The sequence below is a fragment of the Muscardinus avellanarius genome (assembly GCF_963383645.1).
Source record: "Muscardinus avellanarius genome assembly, chromosome: 6".
NCBI lineage: Eukaryota > Metazoa > Chordata > Mammalia > Rodentia > Gliridae > Muscardinus > Muscardinus avellanarius.
In genome coordinates, this window is record NC_137791.1 from 58,176,490 (window position 1) to 58,195,914 (window position 19,425).

Consider the following 19,425-nt stretch of genomic DNA (forward strand, 5'->3'; position numbering starts at 1 on the left):
GGATCGCGCTGGCATAAGAGACCCTGTTTCCAAAAATAAAATAGGTCTGGGAGTGTAGCCCGGAGGTAGAAGGGCTTCCAGGAACCCCAGTACCACCACCAAATAAAATAAAATAAAAATAAAAAGAATAAAAAAGTAGGGCAGGGAAATAGCTTGGAGGTCAAATGCCCCTGGGTTCCATCCCCACACCCGTAAAAAAAAAAAAAAAAAAAAAAAAAAAAACCCTGACAATTAATGCCCAACACTAAATAAAAATACTGAAGATGGACCCAGGGGCATTCTAACTCAGAGCTACACCTCTAGTTCCTCGTATAATTTTTGTTTTGACCCAGGGACTCACTAAGGTGCTGGCCTAGAACATGCAATAATCCTATCTCAGCCTCCTAATGTACTTAGAGTACAAGTGTGTATCAAACCATGCCACACCCAGCTAAATTTGTTCTCATGGCAAGAAATAACAAACTACATCTAGGCATGCTGTCACATGCTTGTAATCCCAGTACTTGGGAGGCTGAGAGGGGAGGATCACTGGTTTGAGGACAGCCTAAGCAACTTAGCAAGACTCTCAACAACAAAAAATAAAAAAGGGCTTGGGGTGTTGCTCAGAGGTAGAATGCACCTGGGTTCAATCCCCTGAATCATTACAAGAAAGGAAGGAAGGAAGGAAGGGAGGAGCTGGGTGTGGTGGTGTATGCTTATAATTCCTGCACTTGGGAGGCTAAGACAGGAGGATCACAGAGGTTCGAAGCCAGCCTCAGCTACTTATTGAGGCTTTCAACAACTTAGTGAGACCCAAATAAAATATAAAATAACCTGGGAGTGTAGCCTGGAGGTAGAAGGCCCCTGGGTTTCACCCCTAGTACCACATACACACACACACACAAAAAGAAAAAAGAAGAAAAAGAGGTAATTATTACAAATCAAAAATTTATGTAGTCCAACTACTGCCAATTATTTTGTTTCTGTAGTGGAATTAGTTTTTCTCAGGAAGGATGCTGTTAGCAAATTAATCCTTTCTTATCCAAGACTGTCTATGGTACTGTCTTTAGTATTGTAGCGTATTTATCATTATTGGCTTCAAGGCACTAAATGAAAAGTGCAACCACTTATTATGGAGGGAGAATCCTAATATAGCTAGTGAGAGGTTCATCATTTCAGAATCACTCGAGCACAAAACAATTCAGAGCCTACCTGGGCTAAGAAAGCTCACACTGCTGGGTCCATGTGGTGGTGCACACTTGTAATCCCAGCATTTGGGAGGCTGAGACAGGAGTATCCTATTCTGAGGAAAACCTCAACTACCTAGTGAGGCCTTCTGCAACTTAGTGAGACCCTGTTTCAAAATAAAAAATTGGGCTGGGGGTATAGGTCAGAGGTGGAATCCCCCAGGGTCCCATCCCTAGTACTGCAAAAAAAAAAAAAAGAACCTCATCTATTAACTTTCAAAATGTATACTTCTGGTATTTACCTTTATTACATAAAATAATAACTAATCATTACCTTCAAATATAATGCATCTTTAGAAAAACAACCATCTACTATTATATAGTACTGGATTCCAGAGAGACATCATTATTATATACATAATATTTAATTACTATAATGAATATAACCTTAAGTAAATCATTGTCACTTCTTTGTGGGAAAAGCTCCTTCAAGGTCTGAAGTTTAGCATCTTTAAGATCTTCCAATTCTGAAAAGTCTTCCAATTCTGAAATATTGTTTCTTCGTGCCATGGTAGGAAGACCTTGGGACTCTTCATCTTCAGATGGTTCAGAACTAAAAACATTTTCAGAAGGGAGAAAAACATTTTTAATGTATTGCTAATGCTTTTTCACTAAAGTATCTATATGTGTGTACACAATACCGAACTTCTATAGATCTTTTCAATATTAAATGTGGTCTATATTTGTCAAAGAATACTTTTTTTTTTTGTCTTTTCAGTATAGCTTTATATCTATATATATCTACATTTCCAAAGTAAACTGGCAGTCAGGTGTTGTAGTGCATGCTTGTAATCCCAGTATTTGGGAGGCTGAGCCAGGAGGATCACAGTTCATAAAAAGCCTCTGAAACTTAAGACCCTGTTTCAAAATAAGATATGGCTGGGGATGTAGCTTAGTGGTAAATCCTCCCTGAATTCAATCCTTAGTACCATAAACAAAACAAAACTAAAAAACAAAGTAGCCAGGCATACTGGTACACCCTTCTAATCAGTCCCAGTACTTGGGAGGCTGAAACAGAAGGATCATGCAGGTTCAAAGCCAGCCTCAGCTATTTAGGGAGGCTCTCAGGAACTTAATGAGATCCTGTTTCCAAATAAAATATAAAAATAGGTCTGAGAGCTAGGTGTGTTGGTGCACACTTGTAATCCCAGCATTTGGGAGGCTGACACAGGAGGATTGCGGGTCACAGACAACTCAACTACTTAGTGAGGCCCTTTGCAACTCAGTGAGACTCTGTTTCAAAATAAAGAATAAAGAATAGGGCTGGGGATATAGCTTGGAGATAGAATGTCCCTGGGCATTCCCAGTACTGTAGGGGAAAAAGGACAGTGAAAGCCAGGCGTAATAGAAAACACTTGTAATCCTAGTACTTGGGAGGCTGAAACTGGAGGATAGAACAGGTCCAAAGCCAGCCTCAGGTACTTAATAAGGCTCTCTGCAACTTAGTGAGACCCTATTTTTCAAAATAAAGAATAAAAAATAGGGCTGGAGGTGTAGCTCAAAGATAAAATGCCCCTGCAAAAAAAAAAGGGGGGGGTTGGTAATAATTGTTTTTTTTTTTTTTTTTTTTTTTTTGGCAGTACTGGGGATGGAACCCAGGGACATTCAACCTCTGAGCCATACCCCCAGGCCTATATTTTATTCTTTATTTTGAAACCGGGTCTCACTGAGTTGCAAAGGGAACCTCACCAAGTAGATGAGATTGTCCGCAAACTGCAATCCTCTGGTCTCAGCCTCCTGAATACTGGGGTTACAAGAGTGCATCACCACACCCAGCTTACCATTTGGCTTTAAAAATCAAATCAAAGCCAGATGTGGTGGCACATACCTATAATCCCAGTACTGGGGAGGTTGAAACAGGTTCAAGACCAATCTCAGCAACTGAGTAAGGCCTTCAGCAACTTAGCCAAACCCTGTTTCAAAATTTAAAAGTAGACTTTGGAGTATAGCTCAGAGATAAAATACCCCTGGCTTCCATCCCTACCTGGTACCACACAAAAAAAGTCTCCCAGAATTCAAACGTCACAAATCCAATTAGTTACCTAGTTGGCATCTCCACTTAAATGTCTAAGAATCTTATCAATTAATCACAGTTTGTTCAAGACTGAATAACTGCTGGGCATGGTGGCACACGCTTGTAATCCTAGCATTTGGGAGGCTGAGACAGGAAGATCTGGATTCGCAGCCAGACTCAGCTACTTAAGTGAGGCCCTCCACAACTTAATGAGACCCTGTTTCAAAATAAGGAATAAAAATTAGAGCTGGGGGTATGGCTCGGAGGTAGAATGCTCCTGGGTTCCATCCCCAGTACTGCACACACACAAAAAATACTGAATTACTGACTTTCAATCAAAAGTGTCTCCCCAACCCACAGAAAAGACTCTTCCTTATCTCAGTAAATAACTCACCCTTCCAATTGCCCAGGCCAAAAATTTTATTAGGATCATCCTAAACTCCTTCTCTCCCAACCCACATGAGATCAATCAAACAAATCTGCATGCCTTCGAACTATGTTCAGATTGAACTATGTTCAATCTAACCACTTCTTTTCACTTCCATAGGTACTCAGCTTCATTAAATCACTTATTTTCTTTCTTTTTTTGGTACTGGGGATTGAACCCAGGAGTATTCTAACTCTGAGCTACACTCCCAGCCCTGTTTTATTTTTTATTTTGAAACTGGGTAGGTTGTGGATGTCCTCACTAAGTGGATGAAACTGGCTACGAACCTATGATCCTCCTGTCTCAGCCTCCCAATTACTGGAATTATCCTCCTGTCTGAGCCTCCCATTCACTGGAATTATAAGTATGCAGCACCATACCTGGGTCCATATCTGCATTTTCTTACTGGAATATTACAACAGTACTTATACTGTTATATATTGCTCCCCTATAGCCATTAAGAACTTCTGAACATCTAGAAATCATTTGCCCTCTGCTTGATATTCTCTGGAGATCTCTCATCTCACTCAGAATAAAAACTGAGGCGGCTACGGGCCTAATTATGATAAAGACCATCTCTACCCAGTCCTTAACTGTGACCTTAGGTCCTTAACTTTGCACGATCTGCCTCCTACTTTCCTCAGAAGCATCTGGTAAAATCCCATCAACCTCTGTGACACTGAGCACGCTATTCCCACCACCTGGAATTCTCTTTCTCCCATATGTACATAATTCACTTTCATACTCCTTTCGGGTACTTGCTCCAGCACTGGCTTCTCAATGAAGCCCTTCTCATCATGATCTTTACTTTAGTAACCATGCCCTGCCGGGCATGGTGGCGCACACTTGTAATCCCTGCACTTGGGAGGCTGAGACAGGAGGATCGCACAGGTTCGAAGCCAGTCTCAGCTACTTAGTGAGGCTCTCAGCAACACAGTGAGACCCTGTTTCCAAATAAAATATAAAAAAAAGGTCTGGGAGTATAGCCCGGAGGTAGAAAGCCTCTGGGTTCCACCCCAAGTACCACAAAAAAAAAAAAAGAAAGAAAGAAAGAAAGAAACCATGCCCTGAAGCCAGGCATGGTGTAGCAACCTTGTAATCCCAGTAATTGGGAGGCTGAGACAGAAAGATCGTAAGTTCTAGCACAACCTCAAAAATAGTGACACTTTCATCATCCAAGGAAGACCCTGTTTCAAAAACAAATATAAAGTACGGCTGGGGGTGTCGCTGGAGGCAGAATGCCCCTGGCTCAATCCCTAATACCACAGGAAGAAAACCAAACCCTGCTCCTGGACTTCCTATTTCATTTTCCTTTTGCCCAAACATCTTTAACAGCCATGTTTTTTCATTCTGACTAAAAAGTTTCATAAAGGCAGGGATTTGGGGCTGATTTGTTCATTGCTATATTCCCAATTATAATACAGCAACTACTTCATAACTTGTACCTAATACGTTAAAATTATTCAATTGATGGGCTCGATAATGAATCATAGGACAAGGGATGTGCCTATCTATTGTGAGCAAGGCTGAGTTCCATCTTCAGCACCACACACAATCTACAGAGGGCTAGGAATACTAGATATTATGTTCTCACTAGGCCTTTTACTGTAAGTCATCATTTTAAAAAAAACAACACACAAATACATGACACACAATGTACCTTTCCCTTTCTATAAGTTAAGGAAAAATAACCAACAAGCATCAAGAAAAGTATTTTAAAAAATCACCAAAATATTTAAATTTTCTAGAAACTCTTATTACATGCAGTATTAAGCAGCTTACACTATAATTACTGTATCTTTGTTGAACTTTTTCTCTTGAGCTGTACTGGAGCAATTTGGGGAAACAACATCTTCACTATCAGAAGACAAATCAATGTACTGTATTCCACTTTGATTCTTGAAATATGATACAGTTGTTTTTCTTTCATTATCTGGAGTTTCTGGAACACTAGAATCTTCTGAAAAAAGACAAAGAGAAAAAAGGCATTTAACCAAGGATAAATTTGTCTTTTATAATTATGATTATATGCTTACAATCTTTAATTCTGTGCATTTTTCCTATTATGAAAACAAAAAATTCCTACCACTTTTTTTTTTTTTTTTTGGTGGTACTGGGGTTCCTGGAAGCCCTTCTACCGGGCTAAACTCCCAAACCTATTTTATACTTTTTATTTGGCAACAGGGTCTCTTAAGCCAGCACAGCTGGCTTCGAACCTGCGTGATCCTCCTGTCTCCGCCTCCCGAGCACAGGGATTACAAGCGTGCGCAACCATGCCCAGCCTTCCTACCACTTTTTAAAGAAAAAACTGATAAACAAGATTGGAAATTGCAAACAGACACAGGTTTATACTTTATATTCTAATCCTTCTCTCTTGGTGCTTTTATTTCCTGGTATTCAGTTCCCACTTGAGAAGATAAGACACTAGAGTACAAAATATTTGGATTCTAATCCTGTCCCTTAGTCTTGTTACTTCACTTTTATTAACATTAGTTTCCCCATCTGTAAAATGTGCATGCTGATAATTACAACTAATATACATATAAACCAAATGAAGCCTGGTGCGGTCCCAGTGCTTGAGAGGTTGAAACAGTAGGATCAGATATTTGAGGCCAGCCTCAACAATTTAGTAAGCCCCCCCCCGCACTAACTTAATGAGATCCAGTTTCAATAAAAAAAAAAAGAAAGAAAGAAAGAAAGAACTGGGGGTATAAGCTTGGAATCAGAATGCCTACAGTTTCAATCCTCAGTAAACACACACACATACAAAAACCCAAATGACATATGTAAAGTATTTAGTTTAGTAATTGTAACTAGCTAACATCCCATCAACATTCACTCTTGTGCATATGTTGGTGTTAAGGGTTCAATGCACTCTTTTTTTTTGGGGGGGGGTGGTGTCTGGTTATAAAACCGAGGGGCATTCTACCTCTGAGCTACACCCCCCAGCCCTAATTTGTATTCTTTTTTTTTTTTTTTTTTTGGTAATTCAGGGGCATTCTACCTCTGAGCTAAATTCCCAGCCTTATTTTTTTATTATTTATTTTGAAACAGGGTCTCACTGAGTCACAAAGAACCTCACTAAGTAGCTGAGGCTGTCCGAGAACTGTGATCCACCAGTCTCAGCCTCCCAAATACTGGGATTACAAACCTGCACCACAACAACCAGTTTATTCTTCTTTTTTTTTTTTTTTTTTTTTTTGTGTGTGTGGTACTGGGGGTGAAACCCAGGGGCTTGTCTACCTCCGGGCTATACTCCCAGACCTATTTTATACTTTATTTGGAAACAGGGTCTCACCAAGTTGCTGAGAGTCTCTAAGTAGCCAAGGCTGGCTTCAAACCTGTGCGATCCTCCAGTCTCAGCCTCCCAAGTGCTAGGAGTACAAGCAGCATGCACCACCACACCCGGCTATTCTTTATTTTGAAACAGTCTCAGTAAGTTGTGGAGGGCCTAAGAACCTGAGGCTGGCTGCGAACCAGGTTCTTCCTATCTTATCCTCCCAAATACTGGAACTACAAGGGTGGTGTGCCTCCATGCCCAGCTCAAATGCACTCTCTACTCCTATTTAGGTTGTATGTTGAAGTCTCAAGCAGGAACTATGAATTTAACTGTGAAGAGAGCCTTTAAAGAGGCAATTAAAAGTAAATAAGAGACTGGGTGTGGTGGTGCATGTTTGTAATCCCAGAATTTAGGAGGCTGAGACAGGAGGATCCCAGTTCCCAGACAGCCTCAGCTTCTACTTAGTAAGGCCCTTTGCAACTCAGTAAGATCCTGTTTAAAAATAAAGAATAAAAAGTAGGGCTGGGGTTGTAACTCAGAGGTAGAATGTCCCTGGGTTCCATCTTTAGTACCACAAAAAATAAAGTTACATAATGCCATAAGAGTAGGCCTATTCAGTGTGACTGCATTTAGAGATAGACCTTCAAAGAAGTGATTACATTAAAATGAGGCCTTCTCTGGGAGTGGGGAGCAGTGGCTTATACCTGTAATCCCAGTACTTGGGAGGCCGAACCAAGAGGATTACAGGTTTGAGAACCAATCTCAGAAATTTAGTGAGACCCTGTTTCAAAATAAAATATAAATTAGGGCTAGAGGTGTGGCCTGAAGATGGAATATTCATGTTCAATAATTAGTACCTAAAAAAATAAATAAACGGAAAGCCAGGCGTGGTGACGCACGCTTGTAATCCCAGGATTCAGGAGGCTGAGTCAGGAGGATGGCGGTTTGCAGACGGCCTCAGCCAATTAGTGAGGCCCTTTGCAACTCAGTGAGACCTTGTTTCAAAATAAAGATTAAAAATAGGGCTGGGGGTGTCACTTGGAGGTAAAATGCCACTGGGTTCCACCCACAATACCATAAATAAATAAATAAATAAATAAATAAATAAATAAATAATAAAAATGAGGCTTTTAGGATGGGCGCTTAGTCCAGTATGACTGGTATTCAATAAGATCAAGAGATAACAGAAATGTCAAAGGAGGAAAGGTCATATGAAGAAAAGACAGCTACCTTACATTACAAGGAGAGAGCCTGAGGAAAAAAAACCCCAAACTGCCAAGAAGCTGACCTTAGACTTGTACGTCTCCAAACTGTGAGAAAATAAATTTCTATTATTTGTCTCCAAGTATGCGATGTTTTATTATGACAGTCCTAGAAAACTATAAAGTTGGTGTCTATCTGTGCAAAGCAGGCCAGTAAAGTATTGCAAACATGCTGGGCGTGGTGGCGCACGCTTGTAATCCCAGCATGTGGGAGGCTGAGACCGGAGGATCGCAGTTCTCAGACAGCCTCAGCTACTTAGTGAGGCCCTCCATAACTTAGTGAGACCCTGTTTCAAAATAAAGAATAAAAAACAGGGCAGGGGATGTAGCTCAGAGGTAGAATGCCCCTGGGTTCCATCCCCAGACAGACCTGCAAAAAACAAAACAAAAAAAGTATTGCAGACAAGATATTCTTTCTCTTAAATGATGAATTCCAATACTGTTCTCCTTTTCCTCAACAAAATAACTCCTTTTCCCTATTATCTTCTAGGAGAAACAGACGAGACTTAAGGAATTCATATTAAAGCAAAACTACTGACTTGGTCCAAAACATTTATTATAAGAGCAATGACTAGCATGTGCAAATATGTATCAATAAACCCTAATACTATATATCATAATGCACAAGTAAGAAAAAGAAAACTGAGCCAGGTGTGGTGACGCATGCTTGTAATTCCATTTGGGAGATTGAGACAGGAGGCTTGAGGTTCCCAAACACCTCAGTTACTTAGTGGGGCCATTTGCAATCCTGAGAGACTGTTTCAAAATAAAGAATAAAAAAAAAAAAAAAATAGGGCTGGGATTGTAGCTCGGAGGTAGAATGTATCTGGGTTCAATCCCTAGTACACCCCCCCAAAAAAAAAGAAGAGCAATGGCCAGATGAACCTTTAGTTCAAGGGTGGAAAAACAAAGCCAGGCTTGGTGGTGTACACTTGTAATCCCAGCATCTGGGAAGCTAAGACAGAAGGTTCATGGTTTGTGGAGAGCCTCAACTACCTAATGAGGCCCTTTGTAATTCAGTGAGACTCTGTTTCAAAATAAAGAATAAAAAATAGGGCTGCAGGTATAGTTTGGAGGTAGAATGTGCCTGGGGTTCCATGCCCAGGACTGAAAAAAAAAAAAAAAAAATTGGGCTGGGGGTGTAGTTTGGAGGTAGAATTTCCCTGGGTTCCACCCCCAGTACCAAAAAAAAAAAAAAAAAAAAAAGCCAGGTGTGGTGGTGCATGTTTGTAATCTCAGCATTCAGGAGTCTAAAACACGAGGATCACAGTTTGTGGACAGCCTCAGCTACTTAGTGAGGTTCTTTACAACTTAGTGAGGTTCTTTACAACTCAGTGAGACTCTGTTTCAAAATAAAGAATAAAAAATAGGGCTGGGGGTATAGTGGGGGGGGGGGTAGAATGCCCCTGGGTTCCATCCCCAATACAGAAAAAAAAAAAAAAAAAAAAAAAAAAAATCCCAGTACTTGGGAGAGTGAAACAGCAGGATCACAGCAGGTTTATGGCCAGACTCAGCTACTTAGTGAGGCCCTCCCTCCACATCTTAGTGAGATCCCATTTCAAAATAAAGACTAAAATATGACAGGGGGAGTAGCTCAGAGGTAGAAAGTTTCTTGGTTCAATCTCAAGTACCGCAAAAAAAAAAAAAAAGTCTTTTCACAAATTGTCAAACTTATAATTATGGATACTATTCTTCCAAAGTTCAAACCTTCCTTTGGAAAGTAGATTTTTTCCATTGACAATAAATACCTTGTCCTGTTTTCTTTGATAATTTTTGAGAAACTGCCAGTTATGATTTAATAAAATTAAAATTTTTTATTGCTTCATGGTTCAAATGATCTTCCGCCTCAGCCTTCCTAATAGCTAGAACTACAATATGTCTCACCATTCCTAGCTTTTTTTATTTAATTTTTACTTTTTGCAGTTCTGGGGCCACTGGACCCAGCGGTAGTCTACCTCTGAGCAATACTCCCAGCCCCTATTTTTTACTTTTTTTTTTTTTTTTGTAGTACTAGGGGTGTAACCCAAGGGCTTTTCTACCTCCAGGCTATACTTCCAGACCCATTTTATACTTTATTTGGAAACAGGGTCTCACTAAGTTGCTGAGAGCCTAAGTAGCTGAGACTGGCTTCAAACCTGTGCAATCCTCCTGTCTCAGCCTCCCAAGCGCAGGGATTACAAGCACGCGCCACCATGCCCGGCTTTATTCTTTAATTTGAAACAGGGTCTGAGATCCAAAGGTCCTCAGTAAGTAGTTGAGTCTGTTCATGAACTGTGATCCTTCTGTTTCAGCCTCCCAAATGCTAGGATTACAAGCATGGGTAACCACACCTGGCCATTCCTAGCTATTACTTATGGGGATGAGTTGGTATTGATTGCTAATAAAAGTAGTATTAATTGCTAATACTATACTTAGGCAAAACAATAAAATCCTTTTTCTCTGTCTCTGCTCTGTCAGCCAAGGCTGACCTTGCCTGCTAAAAGCTACCCACTAGGTGACAAGCCAGTTGTCATAGCAACTAAGAAGCAGAACATTGAATCCTAAAATTAGACACCTGAACTTAAAAGAATTACACAGATCCTCCCAAAAGTTTAAACCAAGTTAAAAATAAAAAAGCAGGCTACACTGACCCAATGTTGATTACCAATAATACAAAAATAGCTAAAACCTTAAAGCTATTATACTTTAAAAAGCTACATTTCCGTGTTTGTTCCTTATTACAAAATAAGCTTTCAATATAAGAAACTAACTGCTAGCAGTAAAGAGATAAAAGATGCTGAGACTTAACCAAAGACACAGATGGTCAGTAAAGGCTTTGAACTTTAGAAATAAAAATAAACAACACAAGCTTTAAACTTCTACCATGAAGCCCCCTTAACTAAATGACACATTTCGATTAGTGATGTCAGACCTGTCTGTCCTTCTGAGGATGAACAAAGACGCTAACAAAAAGGCTGAGAGTCAGGCGTGGTGGTGGAGGCTTGTAATTCCAGCATTTGGAAGGCTGACACTGGAGGATCCCGGTTCAAGGACATCCTCAGCTACTTAGGGAGGCCCTTTGCAACTCAGTGAGACCCTGTTTAAAAATAAAGAATAAAAAATAGGGCTGTGGGTGTCACTTGTAGGTAAAATGCCCATGGGTTCCATATCCAGTACTGAAGGGAAAAATAATAAAAGGCTTACTAGCAGAGCTAACTGGCCAACCAGCACCTGCTTTTGACAGGAAAAGAAAACTACTGGCTAGTCAGAATAAGAGAGCCAATAAATTCCTATATAAAGACTAGAATTTCGAAGGCAACAATGTCTCACTACTGAGTCTCTCTCAGATGTGCTGTTTCCCCTCCCAAAACCGTAATAATAAAACCTTGTTCAAGCTTGCAGCAATTCCGGTTTGCTTGTTTGTTTATTTGTGGGACTAGGGGTGGAACCTAGGCTTTCTACCTCTGGGTTACACTCCCAGACCTATTTTATATTTCATTTGGAAACAGGGTCTCACTACGTTGCTGAGAGCCTCACTAAGTAGCTGAGGCTGGTTTTGAACCTGTGTGATCCTCCTGTCTCAGACTCCCAAGTGCAGGGATTACAAGCATGTGCCACCACACCCAGCCAATTCAGCTTTTATTCCAACACTAGCAGAGAAAAAGGACCATAGTGATGTTATCTAAAACTGTAACATTACCAGTTTTTTCACCATCAGTGCAAAAATCAATTTAAAAATAAAAAAAGCTGGGTTGGTGGTGCAAATTTGTAATCCAAGCACTTGAGAGGCTGAGACAGGAGGATCACGGTTCGCGGCCAGCCTCAGCTACTTAGTGAGGCCCTCTGCAACTTAGTGAGACCCTGTTTCAAAATAAAAAATAAAAAATAGAGCTGCAAGTTGGGCGTGGTGTCGCACGCTTGTAATTCCCGTGCTTGGGAGGTGGAGACAGGAGGATCACACAGGTTCAAAGCCAGCCTCACTGGCTTAAGAGACCAAGTTTCCAAATAAAAATATAAGAGGTCTGGGAGTATAGCCTGGAGGCAGAAGGGTTCCATCCCAAGTACCACCAAAAAAAAACAAACAAAAAACAGAGCTGGAGGTATAGCTCAGAGGCAGAATATGGCTGAGGGTATAGCTCAAAGAAAGAGTGTTCTTGGGTTGAATCCCCAGTATCAAAAAAAGAAAAAGGCAAGAGAGCATTTGTTATGTTCTAGGGTACTAGGGATCAAAATAAGGGGCATTCTACTGCCAAGATACACCCCAGCCTTAGTAAAACAGGGTCTGTCTCAGTTGCTGAAAATGGATGGCCTTGAACCTGTAACCCTCCTGTCTCAGTCTCCCAAGTAGTGGGATTACAGGTGTATACCACTGCACCTAGCTTGAAAGTTTGTTTTTGTTTTTGTTTTTTTGCGGTCCTGGGGATGGAACCCATTTTACCTCTGAGCTATACCTACAGCCCTATTTTTTAGTCTTTATTTTAAAACAGGGTCTCACTGAGTTGCAAAAGGCCTAAGTAATAGCTGAGGCTGGCTGCAAACCAGATCTTCTTGTCTCGGCCTCCCAAATGGTGATATTACAAGCATGTGACACCACACCTGGCTGAAAGTGAAGTTTTAATATTATTATGACAGCCGAGTGTGGTGGCTCACGCTTGTAATCCTCATGCTTGGAGGCTGAGACAGGAGGATCACATAGGTTCAAAGCCAGCCTCAGCTACTTAGTGAGGCTCTCAGCAACTTAGTGAGACCCTGTTTCCAAATAAAGTATAAAAGAGATCTGGGAGTATAGCCCAAAGGTAGAAAGCCCCTAGGTTCCACCCCCAGTACCACAAAAAAAAAAAAAAAAATTATGACAACATGTTTTTTGGGAGTGTGTGTGTGTGTGTGTGTGTGTGTGTGTGTGTGTGTACTGGAGATGGAACCAAGTGGCATCTACCTTCAAGCTATACCCCTACCCTTATTTTATTCTTTATTTGGAAACAGTCTCACTGAGTTGCAGGGGGTGTCACACAAGTTGCTGAGGCTGGCCACAAACCTATAATCTTCCTGTCTCAGCCTCCCAAGTACTAAATTACAAGTATGCACCACCAGCCAGGCGTGGTGGCACATGCTTGTATTCCAATATTTGGGAGTCTGAGACCAGAGGATTGCAGTTCGCGGACAGCCTCAGCTACTCAGCGAGGCTCTCTGCAACTTAGTGAGACCCTGCTTCAAAATAAAGAATAAAAAACAGGGCAGGGGGTGTAGCTCGGAGGTCAAATGCCACTGGGTTCCATTCCCAAACCTGCAAAAAAAAAAGCATGCACCACTAAGCCTGGCTTTTATGACCATAATTTTAACCTAGTGGTCATCCTGACAGGATCTACGGGAACCCTGATAGTCTCATAGACCATTTTGAAAACTGACAAAATATAGTGAAAATTTGTTTATAAAATTTTAGCGTTCAAGAGCCAGGCGTGGTGGAGCATGCTTGTAATCCCAGCATTTGGGAGGCTAAGACAGGAGGATCGAGGTTCGCAGACAGCCTCAGCTACTTAGTGAGGCCCTTCACAACTCAGTGAGACCGTTTCAAAATAAAGAATAAAAAATTAGGCACAGGGTGTAGCTTGGAGGTCAAAAGCCTCTGGGTTCCATCCCCAGACCAGAAAAAAAAAAAAAAAAAAAAATTTAGCTTTCCAAGTCGGGCGTGGTGGTGCATGCTTATAATCCCATCATTCACATTCAGGAGACCTAGACGTAGTTCGTGGACAGCCTCAGCTACTTAGTGAGGCCCTCCACAACTTAGTAAGACCCTGTTACAAAACAAATAAAAATAGGGCAAGGGGTGTAGCTCAGAGGTTGAATGCCCCTGGGTTCCATCCCCACACCAGCAAAAAAAAAAAAAAAGAAAAAAAAAAAAGAAAAAAAAAAAAGGGCTGGGGATGTAGCCTGGAGATAGAATGCCCTTGAGTACCATCACCATTACTACAAAAAAAAAAAAAAAAGAATGTTATTTAAGATGGGTTAAATGAGCCAGCCGTGGTAGACCAAGCTTGTAATCCCAGCACTTGGGAGGCTGAGACAGCCTTGGCTCAGCAACTTAGTAAGACCTGTTTCCAAATAAAGTATAAAATAGGTCTGAGAAAGCCAGGTGTGGTGGCGCACACTTGTAATCCCTGTGCTTGGGAGGCCGAGACAAAAGGATCTCACAGGTTCGAAGCCAGTCTCAGACACTTAGTGAGGCTTTTAGAAATTTAGTGAGGCCCTGTTTCCAAATAAAATATAAATACATCTGGGAGTGTAGCCTGGGGGGAGAAAGCCCCTGAGTTCCATCCCCAGCACCACACACAAAAAAAAGATGGGTGAGGTAGCCCATGACTGCAATATACTATTTGGAAAGCTAAGAGAATTGGATATTCAAGGCCAGTCTCAACAAACTAATGAAACCATTTCAAAATATAAAAAGGCAATATAAAAGGGTATATTCTTTTCAAGTCACCCCCTCATGCCATTTTGGCATGGGGCTGTACCTATCCTCTGTATTTCTATCTTTTTCCTCTTTTTCTGCTTTTTTTTTCCTTTGGGGAGTTTTCAGGAAATTATTCCCAGGGGTCTAACAAAGATCCCTGGGGACAGTTTCTCAAACTGTCGAGTCACCCCCTCATGCCATTTTGGCATGGGGCTGTATTTCTCTCTCTCTCTTTTTTTTTTTTGGTGGCACTGGGGTGGAACCCAGAGGCTGCTTTCTACCTCCAGGCTATACTCCCAGACCTATTTTATACTTTATTTGGAAACAGGGTCTCACTAAGTTGCTGAGAGCCTCACTAAGTAGCTGAGGCTGGCTTCGAACCTGTGTGATCCTCCTGTCTCAGCCTCCCAAGCGCGGGGATTACAAGCGTGCACCACCACGCCCGGCTGATGGGGCAGGGCTGTATTTCTATTTTCTATATTTCTATCTTTTAATAAACTTTAAATCTTAAAAAAAAAAGGCAATATAAAAAGGCCAGGTGTGGTGGCACACACCTGCAATCCCAGTACTTAGGAGGCTGAGACAGGAGGATTATATTTGAGGACATCCTCAGCAAGTAGTGATACTCTCAACGACCTAGTGAGACTGTTTCGAAATGAAAATAAAATAGGGTTAGGGTTGTAGCTCAGAGATAGAATGTCACTGGATCCAATCCCCAGTACCACAATACACACATACATACATACATACATACATACTAACAGCTCAGAGGTACCACCAAAAAAATTATTTCTATTTCACTAATGACAAAAACTATAAAAATAATTTCTAGGCAAAGCCAAGCAAAGAAAAATTAAGTTAAAAAAACTGATGTCTAAGCTGGGTGTGGTGGCACACACTTGTAATCCCCGCATTTGAGAGGCTGAGACAGGAGGATCACACAGGTTCGAAGCCAGTCTCAGCTGGCTTAAGAGACCCTGTTTCCAAATAAAATATAAAATAGGTCTGGGAGTGTAGCCTGGAGATAGAAGGCCCCTGGGTTCCATCCCCAGTACCGCAAAAAAAAAAAAAAAAAAAAAAAAAAACAAACTGATGTCTAGCCAGGCATGGTGGTGCACACTTGTAATCCCAGTACTTGGGAGGCTGAGACAAGGATTGTGGGTTTGCGGGCAGACTCAGTAACTCAGTGAGACCGGTTCAAAATAAAGAATAAAAAATAGGACTGCAGGTGTAGCTCAGAGGTAGAATGCCCCTGGGTTCAATCCCCAGTACTGCCTTTGACTTTCCCATAGAATTGAATACTAGTCGCTGTATACCAAACTCAGAACTATTCTTTTGGCCTCCAGAAGATTGCCACTTTCTACAACTATTCCAGTCATCCTTTATACCTTCTACTGGTTCCCCCTTACTCTTGTCCATCATCATCAAATATATATATATATATATATATATATATATATATATGTATGTATGTATATGCCCATATACATATGTATGTGTGTACGTATGTATGTATGTATGTGTGTATATATATATATATATATATATATATATATAGAGAGAGAGAGAGAGAGAGAGAGAGAGAGAGAGAGGGGGGGGGGGGGCAGGCTTTTCTACCTCCGGGCTATACTCCCAGACTTATTTTATATTTTATTTGGAAACAGGGTCTCACTAAGTTGCTGAGAACCTCACTCAGTAGCTGAGGCTGGCTTCAAACCTGTGCGATCCTCCTGTTTAAGCATTCCAAGTGCTGGGATTACAAGCCTGTGCCACTATGCCCGGCTAAATGTTTATATTTCTTACTACTCTCTGCTTAGTACATTTTCTGTTAACTACCACAATGATTACTCCCAAGTTGACTCCTCAGATTGAGAGTATTCTCTGATCACCAAATTCTACTTTGCAAGTAAAACATGACAGACAACACAAGGTTAGTGTATTTTATATTTTTTAAAATTTTTTGTGGTACTCAGATGGAACCTAGTGGCATTCTATTTCCAAGCAACACCCCCCAGACCTACTTTTTATTCCTTATTTTGTTTGTTTGTTTGTTTTGCAGGTCTGGGGATGGAACCCAGAGGCATTTGACCTCCGAGCTACATCCCCTGCCCAATATTTTATTCTTTAATTTGAAACAGGGTCTCACTGAGTTGCGAAGGGCCTCACTAAGTAGCTGAGGCTGTCCGTGAACCGTGATCCCAGTCTCAGCCTCCCAAATGCTGGGATTACAAGAGTGCACCACCATGCCTGGCTTATTCCTTATTTTGAAACAGGGTCTCATTGATTTGCAAAGGGCCTCCCTAAGTAGCTGAGGCTGGCTTCCAACCCAGATCCTCCTGTCTCAGCCTTGAAAATGCTGGGATTACAAGTGTGTGCTACCATACCCAGCTAGCTTAGTGTATTTTAGTTCTTTCTCCTAAACCTACTTTCTAATTCAGTTGATACTGACAATCACCCAGTTATCTGGTGAACATTTACCTTTAAATCTTTCATATTCAACTGATCACCAAATATCTTCAAATACATGTCAGATAAACTCTCTTAAAGTATCTCCTGTCAAGCCGGGCGTGGTGGCGCACGCTTGTAATCCCTGCGCTTGGGAGGCTGAGACAGGAGGATCGCACAGGTTCAAAGCCAGCCTCGGCTACTTAGTGAGACCCTTTTCCAAATAAAATATAAAAAAGGTCTGGGAGTATAGCCCAGAGGTAGAAAGCCTCTGGGTTCCACTCCTAGTACCACCAAAAAACCCCCACAAAAAACAAAACAAAAAAAGTATCTCCTGTCTTCCTACTGTCATATCCCTACACTAAGGCTTTAATAGAATACTTTCAGTAATGGTATTTTCATACTGAAATGTTCTATAGTCTGTACCAATAAGATCTATCCTTCCTTGCACAGAATATAAAGATGCCTCACAACCCAGTTTATATTTCTTTTAGCTTCACTTATGCTGCCTCAAACTTCTACAGATAACTTTTCCTAGCCCTCTATCAAACCACAGTTTCTCCCCTTCCTCTACACATACCACAGACTCCTCAAAGCCAAGCTCATTTCTAACTCTTTTTCTGATTTCTTCACCAAATAAATAAGTCCATTGTTTAAATTCACTCCAGCAAGGCGTGGTGTAGCATGCTTGTAATCCCAGCATTTGGGAGGCTGAAACAGGAGGATAGCACAGGTTCGAAGCCAGCCTTGGCTACTTAATGAGGCCCTTTGCAACTCAGTGAGACCCTGTTTTAAAATAAAGGGATAAAAATAGGGATGGAAGTATAACTTGAAGGTAGAATGCCTCTGGGTTCTATCCCCAAGACCACCAATAAATAAATAAATAAATAAATAAATAAATAAATAAATAAATAAATCCTACTCCAAAATAAAGAATAAAAATTAGGGCTGGGGTGTAGCTCGGAAGTAGAATGACCCTGGGTTCCAACCCCAGTACCACACACACACACAAAAAAAAATTCTAGACTTTTCATGATCCTTTTCAGAAGGAAAAAATTTAATGATCTTTGAATCAACTTATGATCCTGCCATGTCCTTTCATACTGCCTTTTTATCTTTTGGTGGTACTGGGGACTGAACTCAGGAGCATTCTCAGGATTGAACCTCAGAACTATACTCCCAGCCTTATTTTATTTTTATTTTCAAATAGGGTCTCACTAGGTTGATGAGTCTCACTACTTACTGAAGCTGTCCTTGAACATGTGATCCTCCTGTCATGTGATCCCCCAGTCTCAGCCTCCCAAGTACTAGGATTACAAGTATGTGTCAGAGCCCGGCGTGGTGGAGCATGCTTGTAATCCCAGCGTTCTGGAGGCTGAGACCAGAGGATAGCGGTTAGCGGACAACCTCAGCTACTTTGTGAGGCCCTCTGCAACTTAGTGAGACCCTGTCTCAAAATAAAGCATAAAAAATAGGGCAGGGGGTGTGGCTCAGAGGTCGAATGCCCCTGAGTTCCATCTCCAGACCTGCAAACAAAAGTATGTGTCACCAACTCCGAGTCGCCCTGCTCCTAAAAGGTCATGCTTCATTCATGTTTTTTTTATTCTGTATGTATGTATAAAACATAATAGGAGTTGGACACAGTGATGTACTCCTGTAATCTGGTATTTGGGAGACTAAGACAGGAGAATAACAGGTTCAAGACCAGCTTCAACAACTTAGTGAGATCCTGTTTCAAAACAAAAAGTAAAAAAAACTAGGGATGTGTAGTCAGAGACAGAATGTTCCTGAAATCAATTGTCAGAACAAAAAAACCCAATAGGCTTTCTCCTCTTTTACTCATCTGATATTATTTTAATCTCTCCAAATACAATGTACAAAGAAAAAAGAGAATTTGGGTGTGGTGGTACATGCTTGTAATCCTAGTACTTTGGAGGCTAAGCCAAGAGGATCCCAGGTTCGTGGCCAGCCTCAGGAACTTAAGTGAGGTCTTTACAACTTATGAAATCCTGTTTCAAAATAAAGAATTAAAAAAATAAGGATGGAAGCCTGGCGTGGTGGCACATGCTTATTATCTCAGCATTTGGGATCATAAACAGGAGGATTGCAGTTTTGCGAAAAGCCTCGGCTACTTAGTGAAGCCCTTTCCAACTCAGTGAGAACTTGTTTCAAAACAAAGAATAAAAAATAGGGCCGGGGGTATAGCTCAGAGGTAGAATGCCCCTGGGTTGAATCCCCAGTACTGGCCAAAAAAAAAGGGAAATAATATACAAACAATTACAACTTTGTGCACTTGCACACTATAAAATAAGTTGAGGAATTGGGGGTGTAGATCAATGATAGA

At 41.1% G+C, this 19,425-nt stretch overlaps 1 protein-coding gene across 4 annotated transcripts in view; it reads right to left on the reverse strand.

The window, feature by feature from the left end:
- SMARCAD1 (SNF2 related chromatin remodeling ATPase with DExD box 1) overlaps nt 1-19,425 on the reverse strand; it is a gene marked incomplete at its 3' end in the record, with an annotated part of 104,127 nt that overhangs the window by 75,992 nt on the left and 8,710 nt on the right. For 3 of the 4 annotated variants that reach the window (XM_080698016.1, XM_080698014.1, XM_080698013.1), the window contains exons 2-3: nt 5,450-5,627; nt 1,614-1,779 (exon numbers count right to left, since the gene is read on the reverse strand). In XM_080698016.1, the coding sequence (XP_080554142.1) occupies nt 1,614-1,779; nt 5,450-5,627 (344 nt within the window). The remainder of the gene's footprint in view (nt 1-1,613; nt 1,780-5,449; nt 5,628-19,425) is intronic. The other variant, XM_080698015.1, reaches the window with a different exon arrangement.